The following is a 12,326-nucleotide window of genomic DNA, read 5'->3' as shown; positions in this document are numbered from 1 at the left end:
ATAATGTAATTTAGGATTCACACACTACTGTTGCTTTTTTTTATAGGTCTCCTGTTAGTTCTAGCATGCCTTGCATCATTTTCATGCTATCTATATTTCCAGGGCCCCTGGGAGACATTACACTTAAGACATGATTAACCAGTTAATCACATTTTAAGTAGTAAATTGGTCACACATTAATGCAATTAGTTGCATGATAACTTTGTGGCTTTTTTCTTGTTTTATTAAAGAAAATGTGTGTGATAACTTTGTGGCTGGTTCCCATAACACCTTAAATTGTACATGTGACCAGGCTGATCAGGGCTCCCAGCCTTGGGAACGCATGTGAGCCCTTGACTCAGATATACTCCCATCATTGGAAACCCCATCAACAGACTGGCTTCCCACTTGCTGGTGTGGGGAGAGCCCAGGATCTTAACAAATCTTAATCCTGGGCTCTCCCAGTACCAGCAATATGGTGTGATGGGGATCTGATCCCTGCCATGCATGTGTAGCATGACATGAAGCATGGTTGTTGGGAGTGTGCATCAGATCCCATGGTGCCTTTAACTGAACATCTGCCAGGGGTCCAGGACTTTTCACTCCAAAGGCAACAAACCTGTTAAAAAGTGTAATTAACTGTACCGTTTGTGGCATTGAAAATATAGGGAATCTAAGTCCAACCATAATGTAGGGGAAACACTTATTTCTGGAGATATCCTTTTTTAGATGAAGCATAAAAAGAACAACCTGGATACTTTATTTAAAAAGGATTTAATTAGTTACCATTGTTCTTGTTTTGCCTTACTCCCATACTTCAGGCTGAACATTAGGAAAAACTTCTTTACAACTAGGGTGTCCAGACTATGGAACAAGCTGCCCCCAGAGGTGGTGCAATTATCTACCCTAGAGGTCTTCAAGAGAAGACTAGACAGTCACCTGGCTGGGGTCATCTGACCCCAGATGTCTTTCCTGCTCATGCAGGGGGCAATGATCCTTTGGGGTCCCTTCCAGCCCTATGATTCTATGATCCATGTTATTTACTGTTAAATGACTGTCATTGCATGATGAAAGAGACTGAGTACATTTCTTACTTACCATGCCAGCATATAGCAAAGCTTAATTAGTAAAACACTTTGATCCAAAAATAAAAATGTTATAGAAATTCAGAATGTTATAGCAACAACATTGAAAAATGCTATTTAAAGAAGGTGTTCGTTAACTTTAGAAACCCTGACTGAAAATTATCTACAGAATATCTTTTCTTAAACTATTTTTTGTTACATTTTTATGGTTTTTATTCTCCCCCTAATTTCAAGTGGTTTAAATTATGATTGATGAGAGAGAGTGTGGTCTAGTGGAAAGAGCACTGGGTTAGAAAGGTAACATTACCAGCTCTGTGACTCATCTACTGTGTTAATTTAATTGATGTCTGCTGTAATTGGCTTGCATCATGGAAAACAGCATGCAAAATAGATCAGCAGTGACTTGAAGACAGAGGCCATGGACTAATACAGTGCTGACTTTGTGGTCTGTCCCTTTTAGTTGAGGACATTTTGATTAGAGGCACAAATGGAATCCTAACTAAATGCTTAATTGTTTCATAATTGTCTACTGCTGCAAAATCATGTAAGTTGTTGACATGCCCAATATACTAATTCAAGTAATTGTCCTTCAGTTCACAATTTAGAAGTTCTTCAGTATATTTTTTGGGAAATCCAAAGTCTAATTAGAGATAGATAAAAGTAGCCAACAAGTCAGGGCCAGATTGTATCCCAACAATTAGGTGTGTAAGTGGATTTATACGCCTCACTGCAATTCTATTCCATTCTGCTCGAGTCCCTGAAAAACTGTTAATACAAAAAGTGGGTGGATCCTCCTCCTCCTCCTTACATCTTTTTTGTGACTCACTTTTAAGGGTAGGTGCTAGCATGCTACCAAAGTACATGCATTAATAGATTTTTCAGGGACTTTAACAAAATGAAATAGAATAGCAGTTAAGCATCTTAGTCCACTTATGCACCTAATAGGTAGAATAGAATCTGTCCTCTAAATATCTCTGTTTATAAAATATATATTGGCAATTGATGGAGTATTGAATTAAAGCTTTTTTGTTTTGGTTTTCTTCCTCATATATTATTTTGTAGAACTGTCATGAAATCAGGCTCTGAGCTGGTTAAAGCTGGACTACGGGCATTCTTTGAAAATGCAGCTGAAGATTTGGAAAAGACTTCAGAAAACCTTAAACTTGGAAAATTTACTCATTCTCGAACACAAATTAAAGGTGTCTCACAGAATATCAACTATACTACAGTAGCACTGTTACCAATATTGACATCCATGTTTGAGCATATTGCTCAGCATCATTTTGGTGTTGATTTACTTTGTAAGTCCTCTCTTCTTTCATTTACTTTCAGTAGTTAATTCTGTTATAACAACATGTACTGTTTTATTAGTGAATGCATGAATGCATTAAGCCAAATTTGCTTCTTAGTTTTCTGGTACAGAGGTAGAATAACTATGGCCTATGGAACCTATTTATCTGGCCTGTGGAGACAGGGGGCTTGACTCAGACGGGCCAAAAAGTGGCACTGCAGGGAGGAGCAGTAGCTTTGGCTCTGGTTCCGGCTCCAGTAAGGGTGGCAGAGGCCCAGGTGGAAGAAACCCATGCTCAGAGCTGAGCCTATTAAAGTGCCCCCTTCCACTCCAGAATCTTGCTGATCCCAATCTAGTATGTTTCTGGCATCAAACCTGGAATTAATTCTATAGGATTTCTTTCTTTCTATTGACTTTTCTTTCATTTTAAAAAGTTTACCTTGGATGTGTACAGTGTTGCAGAACTCAGTAAACACCGTGTCCATTTGGCTTTCTGAGCATAGCATTTATTAATCTAGAGCGTGAGAATTTGCTTTATGCCTTATATAAAATTAAGAGGGATAGAAATTTTCATTGCATTCTTTTATGTTGTTGGAATAAAGTGTCTCAAAGCTCTTTGGCCAAAAATATGGTGCTGTTTTACCCTTTCAGGGGGGAGGAGGGGAAATCTAGAAAATGAAACTTCAGTGGCTTACATTTTTAAAAATGAAAATGTTTTGAAGATGAAAATAGGAATTTTCATCTGTATTTTAAAAGTGCTGTTAGCAAGAAAAAGTAATTCTGTTTATTGTAAAGGATCAATTTGAGGTTCAGTAATGGCATATTTACTCAAATATAAGTCCAGGTTTACCCCCACCCCAGTCAGCATGGGGCAAAAATCTTTCACCTTACATTCACATACAAGGAAACCTTATCAAATAAATTGTCTGTCATTAAACTGCTGCCAAAAGCAGCTTTTGCTCAGTAATGGAAACCAACTATTAAGTTGATTAAATGCCACTAACATTGAGCATGACTACAGAACACTTTTTTTCAATATTGGGCAAGCAAGAATAGGTTATTACAGCCTATTTTAATAAGATATATAGTAGTTCCCACTGCACTCAGCCCCCCTTACCACTGACTCTTTTCCAAGTCATGGTGAGCCACTACACTGAATATATTTGGACTTCCTCTTCACTCCCACAGCTAAGCTGTGCCTTTTTTCCCTATTTCCAATGATTTCTGTTTCTCCACCAGCCTCAAATGCCTTGTAAATGTCACCAAATGGGGACCCAAACAGTTCATCCAGAGTCCCTCAGCCACCCCCTCTCTCTGCCTGTCACATATGATTAATGTAGCTCCATTCTCCATGAAAACCTGGTTCCAGTCATGGGGTGGGGTCAAATTAGCAGTTTGATCCATTGTCGACAGTATCTGGAGTACACACTCTGGGCAGGCTAACTGCTGTGTATTTCCCCCATGTACGAAACTCAACTGCACATTTGTTTTGATAATGGGGGACTGCATATGTGCTTACCCCTGGCTTTCTTCTTGGCCTTTTGGTTAGAAGAAAGCAAGACTAGGAGGCAAGTGAACACCAGGGCCACTGGACCTGGGGCTTAAACATAGGATCCCTGCCATGGATTTGGGGAGTATCCGAAACCCCAGACTGATGGGTCTGGGAGGGAGGGATACTTGCCCAGTGGTAGAGCCACACAGATTTGAAAAATTGAGCTCTTCTTGGTTGGAAATTGGAACTTGACTATTGGGCTTTATGTTACAGAATTTGTAATTTATTTGGACCTTGATACAGAATAAAAACAAAATGCTATATATGTGGATAGAAAATACAAAAGTGATCCTTAAAACGGTGTTTATGGATTACCTATGCAAAAACTTGCATCAGTTTTAAAAAAGGTAAAAAGCCTCAGTTCTGAATGAACTAAGTCTATGGGTATCCATAATAATTTGCAAATTACTATGGGCATGTTTATTTCAGTGTCAGGTTTTCAAATTTGCTCTTCACTTCCATGTGCTCAGGGGGAACAGGGTCTAACAATAACGAGGGGCAGGAGGGGCTGCAGGGGGATGAAGTTGGAGGGGCAGAGGACAAAGGGGCCATCTGACTTGCTCAGATTTATTTTACCTGTTGTAGCAGTAGGAGGGTTCAAAATCAAAGCAACTGTCCAATAATTATATTCTATACCTGGAAAATGTTAACAAATTCCATATATAGATACTAAGTATCGGGGGGGGGTTATCTTACATTCCAGGCCATCTCTCCCTAAATCCACAAGGCTTTGAGTTAGTATCCTACAATTGATGCAGGTGGACTGCTGTGGTTTAACTTAAAATTGATAATCAAAATTTTGATTAATTGAAATATTGTGATAAATGCTAATGTTTAATCATCTTTTTAAGTTTTGGTGTCTGCAAAGAATGCTAGATATGCATCAGAGAAATTAAAATAAATATATAATATATGCTCCCAATATTGCCAGGCCAGAAATTAGGGCTGTGTGAAGCTTTGGTTGCTGATACAATTCAGTGGAAATTTGGCCCAATTCAGTGGCCGAATCTCCAAATCCAAATCAAATCAGGAAACCCTTTAATCTCTCTGAATTGAATCAGAACCCTCTGAATTGATTTTTAAACATTCAGTGATTGAGACATAGAAACGGCTTTTAATGTTTTTTCTACATACGTCTAGGTACCAGGTGGCTTGTCAATGTTGTGATGCTGGAGTGGATGGAGCATCCCACAGGAGTACAGCGGGGACTCCCCAGTGTGCATGGCAGCAGACCTGAAAGTGGACCAGAAGGACTCCCAGGTCTGCCAGGGTCCCCCCGCAGGGTCCCACACAGGGTCTCCCCGCAGCTGATCGCCGAGCCGGGGATGGGTGCGGGGGCCCCCCATGCGCTCCCCAGTGGAAGTACTTCCAGTCTGCTTCCAGGTTCACTGCTGAGCATGTGGGGGGCCCCCCTGCACTCCTGTGGGATGCTTCATCTGCCCCAGCATCACAGCATTCATGAGCTGTGCCTGGTACCTCGAGGTATGTAGAAAAAACATTTAAAGCTGTGTCTATTGCTGAATCACTGATTCTCTGAGTCAGCATCCGATCTTCACTTTCAGATTCAGATGAATCGAATCGGTAACAGTGATCCAAATCCACGAATCAAATAGCTCTCCCTTTATTTGGGCCAAATCTGAATAGAATATGGCCCATTTCGCATACCCCTATCAAAAATATTTTGTAGCACACATGAGAAAATTTCATTCATCATTTGATCAGTCATTGTTTGGTCGGATCGTATAAATGAACAAAAATATATACTGTTTTTCTTTTTTAAAAGTAGATTTTGTATGAATGTTTCATAGCATTATGCAAACTTTTTTTTTTCTTCCTTTCAGTGGGTGATGTTCAAGTTTCATGCTACAGAATTCTTTGTAGTCTATATTCCCTTGGGACTGGAAAGAACATCTATGTAGAAAGGTATTGAATGAAAGGATATGTTGTATTTCAGAGACTGTAAAATATATTACTTACTGTATATCTATCCAAATGGAGGTGTTTCAATTTAAATCTTATTTGATTTAAGTTTAATCTTATTTCATTTAAGTTTAATAGTGATTTTAGCAGAAGTGGCAAAATGTTTTGAAAAATAATAGGTGTACAGAGATGTGATATGAGTTTTCCTTTCAAGAATGTATAACCTCTTCTTCATCAGCTTATTACCATTGTAACTCAGACATAACAGGAGTTTGGCTTTCAAGAATTTGGGGTACAGTTCCCCCCAAACCCCTGCACTGATCTTCTTGAAACTTGGCAGGTTTTATGCTCTCAGCAGAGGCTACGAATCCTGCAAATTTCATCCAAATCAGACAAAAAACAACATGGACGTAGTCTTTCTAGACTTTAAGAAGGCCTTTTCACACTGTCTCTCACCCCATTCTCATCAATAAATTAGGTGACTGTGACATCGATGCCTGCACAGTTGGATGGGTAAAAAAACTGGATGACGGGGCGCACCCAGAGAGTAGTGGTGGACAGGTCATACTCAACCTGGTGAGATGTGAGCAGTGGGGTCCCCCAGGGCTCAGTCCTCAGGCCCGCAGTGTTTAACATCTTCATCAGTGACTTGGACGAGGGGGTTGAAAGCACGTTGTCCAAGTTTGCTGATGACACCAAGAAGTAGGTGAGGTGGACAAACTTGAAGGGAGAGAGAGGCTGCAACTAGATTTAGACAGACTACAAAAGTGGGCAGATGAGAATAGGATGGGGTTCAACACAGATATATGCAGGGTGCTGCACCTTGGGAGAAGGAATCCACAGCATACATACAGGCTGGGGAGTTCCCTTCTTGAAAGCACAGAGGCAGAAAGGGATCTTAGAGTCATTATTGACTCCAAGATGAACATGAACTGCCAATGCCAGACTGCAGCCAGCAAGGCCAGCCATACCTTGTCATGCATCCAAACATGCATCTCAAGCCGGTCCAGAGAGGTGATACTCCCCCTCTATGCGACATTGGTCAGGCCGCATTGGAGTACTGCGTCCACTACTGGGTGCTGCACTTAAAAAAGGATGTGGCCAGCCTGGAGAGATTTCAAAGGAGGGCCACCCATTTGGTGAGAGGGCAGTAGGACAGGCCCTATGAGGAGAGACTGAGGGACCTGAACCTGTTCAGCCTCAGCAAGAGGAGGCTGAGGGGGGACCTGGTGGCTGCCTACAAACTCATCAGGGGAGATCAACAGCAAATAGGCAGACCCTTTTTCTCCCCAGCACCACCTGGGGTGATGAGAAACAATGGTAATAAGCTGATGGAGAAGAGGTTTAGGTTAGAGATCAGAAGGCAATATTTTACAGTTAGGGTAGCCAAAATCTGGAACCAACTTCCCAGGGAAGTGGTCCTCGCCCTACCTTGGGTAAATTCAAAAAGAGGTTAGATGATCAGCTGTCTGGGGTCTTGTGAGCCCAGCATTCATTCCCTCCTGTGGCAGGGGGTCAGGCTAGATGATCTGTTCAGGTCCCTCCTGATCCTAGCTACTATGAAACAAAGTTATAGATATTTCATTGATTCCCCATTGTACCCTATGGCCAGATCTCCAAGGTGACTCCGAAGCTTTGGAGTGGCTTCGGCCAGATCAAGGCGGAAACCTGGTCCGGAGCTCTGGATCAGGTCACTGCCATCCGAAGCAGCCAGATCTGAAGCCAGATCAGATCGCTGCCAACATCTAAGGCAGATAAAACTAGAAACCGATTTCTAACAGATATTAGCCTCCAAAAGAGGAGGAGAGGAGGTTAGGGTACTTGAGATATGAGAGACCTGAGTCCTAGTCACCCCTCACTTAGAGGAGGTTTGAACCTACAATTGTTTCCAGCACAGTTCTCTAACCACCATGCAGCAGATTAGGCATTAGCTACACTTCCTCTCTGGAGCAACTTTTGACATTGGCTCCCTGAGCATTCAAGGAGGAAAGAAAGACTAGGAAAAAGAGTCAGAGAAATTAATGGGCCAGAAACTTCAACTTGGCTCTGTCCATTTTACCCAAAGGCTATTAAATGCAAGTGGTTCAGTTTCAAAAGGAGCACCAGAGATTGGTTTCAATAATGCCTGACTTGTAGTGTGGTGGTTGGACCACAATGCTAGGAAGTGAGGCAGATGCAGTTCCAGATCACCTTTAGGCACAAGGGTCTAGAACTGATGTCTCCTGCTTCTGTGCAAGCCCCCTAACCCCTTGTCTCTGAGCTAAAGGATGGGAGGGCTCTCTTCCCCTACCCTGCAATATTTTTTCTGGAACTTGCATGCATATGTAGGCACCTACATGCATAGTTTAAATGTGCAGGCTTATGTATCCAGAGCACAAAGTGGAAACCAATAACAGGCAGGTAAATAGCCAGAAAACAACCACTTGGAATCTGAAAGGGAAACAAAATTCTCTCTCAGGTGACTGTGGACCTACTGGTTCTGATTAGTTATCTCCTCAGTAGCCTTTATTCAAATAAATCTCTTAGAAATTGCTCCTTTTGCTTCTTAGTAATCTGGTTCTTTCATGGGTCTTCAGACAAATCTATTGGTTCTTATGGGCCAAAATAATAGTTTTTGTTTGTTTTTCCTAACCTTGGCTATTTGCTCTTAAATTCTTTCTTATCTTATTTTGGGGAGGGAGGGGGGTGTTTCCTGAATAATTTATGCAGGGGTGTAACAGGGCATTTCTACGTCTTGGGCAGTTTGGTGAATGGGCAGAGCTGCCAGCAACAGCAGTATGGCCAGCTGCAGCAGCAGCCATTTTTGGTTCCCTACCAGAGGCAGTGCTCAGCAGTGCAACCTCAGTCACCCCCACTCAGTTACAGTACTGAATTTCTGCACTGCTTTTCTTTTGCTTCAGTTGGGTTAGATTTCTCTTTACCAGAGTTTATCTGTTAGCCTGGTATAATATTTTCATCTTTATGATAGAGCTGTATTAGTATTTACTCACTTGGCTTACTGCTTTCTTCCTTATTCAAGTTTATGCAAAACTCTAGAATGCTAGTTTCAGAGATGATACCTTTTATTAGACCAACTAAGAAATCCAAAAAAAAAAAATATCATATTTAAAGGTATGCATTAGGGCGCTACAAAACCACTGTTTCATTTTGGTTTCATATTTGGCTATTTCAGAGGACAGTGATTCATTTCAGTGTTCTGGATCACTGTTCTGTTTCAATTTGGCCAAATTTGTTTTGGAGTTTTAACAGTTTCAGTTCTGATTCTGAAATTCAGATCGGCCAGGGAGAGACAGGCACAGCTGGGTGGCTGCAGGTTCTCTCCAGGTTGAGGGAGCTGTGGGAGAAGCCCCCATGGCTGCCCTACCTGGCTCCATCCCCCACCTGGTCCTAGTCTTCTGGCACTTAAAAAAAAAAAATAAATAAATAAATAAAAAAGCCCCGCACTCACAGGCTGCAGAAGTGGTAATCAGGACCTCTGAGTGCTCATAACAGAGCCCCCCCATGCACCACAGGGCAGCGCAGATCACCCCCCCACCCAGCATCCACAAGGCAGCTGCTCTGTGGCTTGGGTGCAGTGCAAGGCTGAGTGCTGTCTGGGAGTTGGGGCCACTGGGGCTGAGCAGTGCTGGGCTGCAGCTGACTGCTAGAGCCATCCAAGCTCCCAGACAGCACACAGTGCCCTGCTGAGCCACACTACACCTGCACGATGTGACAGCTGTGGCATGGGTGCCATGCAAGAGGGGCGATCCCTGCTGCCCCCCACTGCCCTGCACTGTATGGGGGGGCTCTGCCATGAGCCCCTAGATGCCCTGATCACTGTTGCTACAACCTGTGAGTGCAGGGCTTTTTTTGTTTTTGTTTTAAAGTGCCAGGAGGCTGGGGCTGGGCAGGGCAGTCATGGGGGCTTCTCCAGCAGCTCCCCCAACCTGGGAAGAGTCAGGCACAGCCAGAGGAGTAGAGGTGGCAGAGCCCCGTGGGGCAGTGGGGAGCAGCAGGGATCGCCCTCACCCCCACACTTGGCACCCATGCTGCAACTGTTGCATTGCACAGGTGCAGCACACCTCAGCAGAGTGCCACATGCTGTCTGGGAGCTGGGGTGGCTCCAGCAGTCAAGCAGAGTTCAGCAGCACTCAGCCCCAGTGGCTCCAGCTCCCAGATAGCAAGCAGAACCCTGCCAAGCCACACTGCACCCATGCTATGGGGCAGCTGCCACGTGGGTGCTAAGTGGGGACAGCAATCCCTGCTGGCCCCCACTGCCCCGTGCAGCATGGTGGGGGGGGGAGGGGGTCTCTGCCATGAGACCTCAAAGGCCCTGATTGCTGCTGCTGCAGATGGTGAGTGCTTGGCTTTTTTTTTTTTCTTTTAAATGCCAGGAGGCTGGGGCCAGGTGCGGAATGGGGCTGGGCAGGGCAACTATGGGGGCTTCTCCTCCAGCTCCTCCAGCTGTACCTGCCTCTGCCCCAGTTGGGGGAGACTCAGGAGAAGCCCCTATGGTTGCCCTGCCTGGCCCCATCCCCTTCCTGGCCCCAGCCTCCCGGCACTTTAAAAGGAGGGCTGCAGGGCTGTGCTGGACTCTTCCCAGGGTCACATCCAAAACATTCCAAAACATTTAAAGCATTTCTGAAATGTTTTGGATAGTTTTGTTTTGTTTTGGAGTCTTCTGTTTCATTTTGGATTTGGTGTTTCGGGCTCCAAAACAGGCCAAGCACCTCCAAAACAAAACAGCTGCCAAAATTTTGCACAGCCCTAGTATGCATGCCTTCTGGCAGTCTCCTAGGGTGCAATTTAATAGCCTCCATGATAACTGCAAGGGTATTTCCCAACTCTTGACAGTAGTGGGTTTTTTTATTAAGTTACCTCTTTTTGTAAATGTGCCCTGTTTTTCTTCCAAAGTAAAGCAAAAGCATAATAGCTTTTTAAAAATCTTTTATCTATATGGCACTCATTCTTTAATTAAACTTTTCCTTTTTAAATTAGAAGAAAGCATTGATAATAAAATATGGTTGGAATTCTGACTTTATCTGAATCTTACATCAAACTTTTTATTATAAATATTCTCTGAATGATAATTCTGATATTTATATATTATGTCTGCCATCACAAGGACAGTCTAATTTGAACGGACAGGATATAAGCACAACTATTAACAATATACAGCTGGAATGCTTTTTTACAGTTATGTGTGTTCTGTTTCTGCCCTATCCATTTCTACCCTGGCAGTAAAACTACCATAAACTTTTACTTTACAAAATGATTTTATGTTAACATTATCCTCATTTTCCCTTTCTTTTTGTATTGTCACATTTCTGTATAATTTTTATATAAAGCATTCAGCAGGAAAGAAAACTGATAAAAAGAAGTGATACAAAGCTTCTCAATGAAATATAAGGTATTATGGGCAGTGACCTCAGTTGATAGACAGGGTTTTTTATTGCATTCTGTGACAAATCAATAGAAAAATATCAAGGATACTTTAAAAAGAAAGGCCAGTTGCTCTTATACAACCCATTACACTAGAGTTTCTGAAGTAATTCTCAAGGATGAATCACCATTAATTCTTGAAGTAGAATGTTCTCTCATGCAACTTGTTATATAAATACTCAGCAAAGCATAAATACCTTTCCTAACATTTTACAGTTACCTAAGAATTTTTATTACAAATAACATTTAAAAATACCTACCTGTCTTTAGTTCTAAAAAATAAAACAAAGACAGGAGTTACATTTGTATAAATTGCTATGCAAATGGCACTTGAATCCAGATACAGTGCAACTGATCTGTATTTGAAGATCAGAAACAATGTTAACATCTTTGACTTTAGATCACAAAACTAGCAAAACTGTGATCATATTGCACTGGCCTTAATTTTTTTTTTTTTATATAGCTGTTACTGTTCAGTGAAATGAAACAGCATTGTTTTATTCAGCCATTGTCTGTATATATTTAAAAAGGAAATTCTTTGCACCATTTCCTCTTAAATTCTGTTTTATTAATATCTGCTACCAATTTTGTCACTACCATTTTAAGTCAATAAACAGTTTAGTAAGGATGCAAGAAATCTTCCTATTTGCAGAGGCAACAAGAAGCTCCTTTCTTGAATGTTTGTCCATATTCATATTTCACTGTCAATAAGTGCGCGCACACAGTTGGTTGAGCCAGTGGTTCTTCTAGACAGAAATGTCTATTGAAGTGGCACATGTGCCCTTCAGATCCTCACACTTCCAGCCACAAACACAAAGGGGCAGGATTGCACCAGGCTGCAGTTCCTACTCAATGCCTGTGTCACAGGTTTGAGCATCTTTCTGTTCCTGATTGGTTGCAAGTCAGCAGAATACTAATGCAGCTATACTGCTGCTAATTTTATTAATTGTTAAAGTTCTATATGCCACTCTCCCTTAAAGAGGCTCATGTGGCTTGTAATAAGAAATGTAAATCATAGACAAATAAAAATAAAAAATAAAATAATATAGAATGGGCAATTATTTCAAGTAGAGGGCCA

The 12,326-nt window shown here is 42.1% G+C and overlaps 1 protein-coding gene across 1 annotated transcript in view; it reads left to right on the top strand.

Annotated features, from left to right (window-relative positions):
- RYR3 (ryanodine receptor 3) overlaps positions 1–12,326 on the top strand; it is a 557,273-nt gene that overhangs the window by 420,994 nt on the left and 123,953 nt on the right. The window contains exons 63-64 of the mRNA XM_059723007.1: positions 2,127–2,365; positions 5,749–5,830. Coding sequence (XP_059578990.1) covers positions 2,127–2,365; positions 5,749–5,830 — 321 coding nt within the window. The remainder of the gene's footprint in view (positions 1–2,126; positions 2,366–5,748; positions 5,831–12,326) is intronic.

Source organism: Alligator mississippiensis, chromosome 2 (assembly GCF_030867095.1).
Source record: "Alligator mississippiensis isolate rAllMis1 chromosome 2, rAllMis1, whole genome shotgun sequence".
In the NCBI taxonomy this organism is placed as follows: domain Eukaryota; kingdom Metazoa; phylum Chordata; order Crocodylia; family Alligatoridae; genus Alligator; species Alligator mississippiensis.
This window is presented reverse-complemented; position numbering and strand designations above follow the sequence as displayed.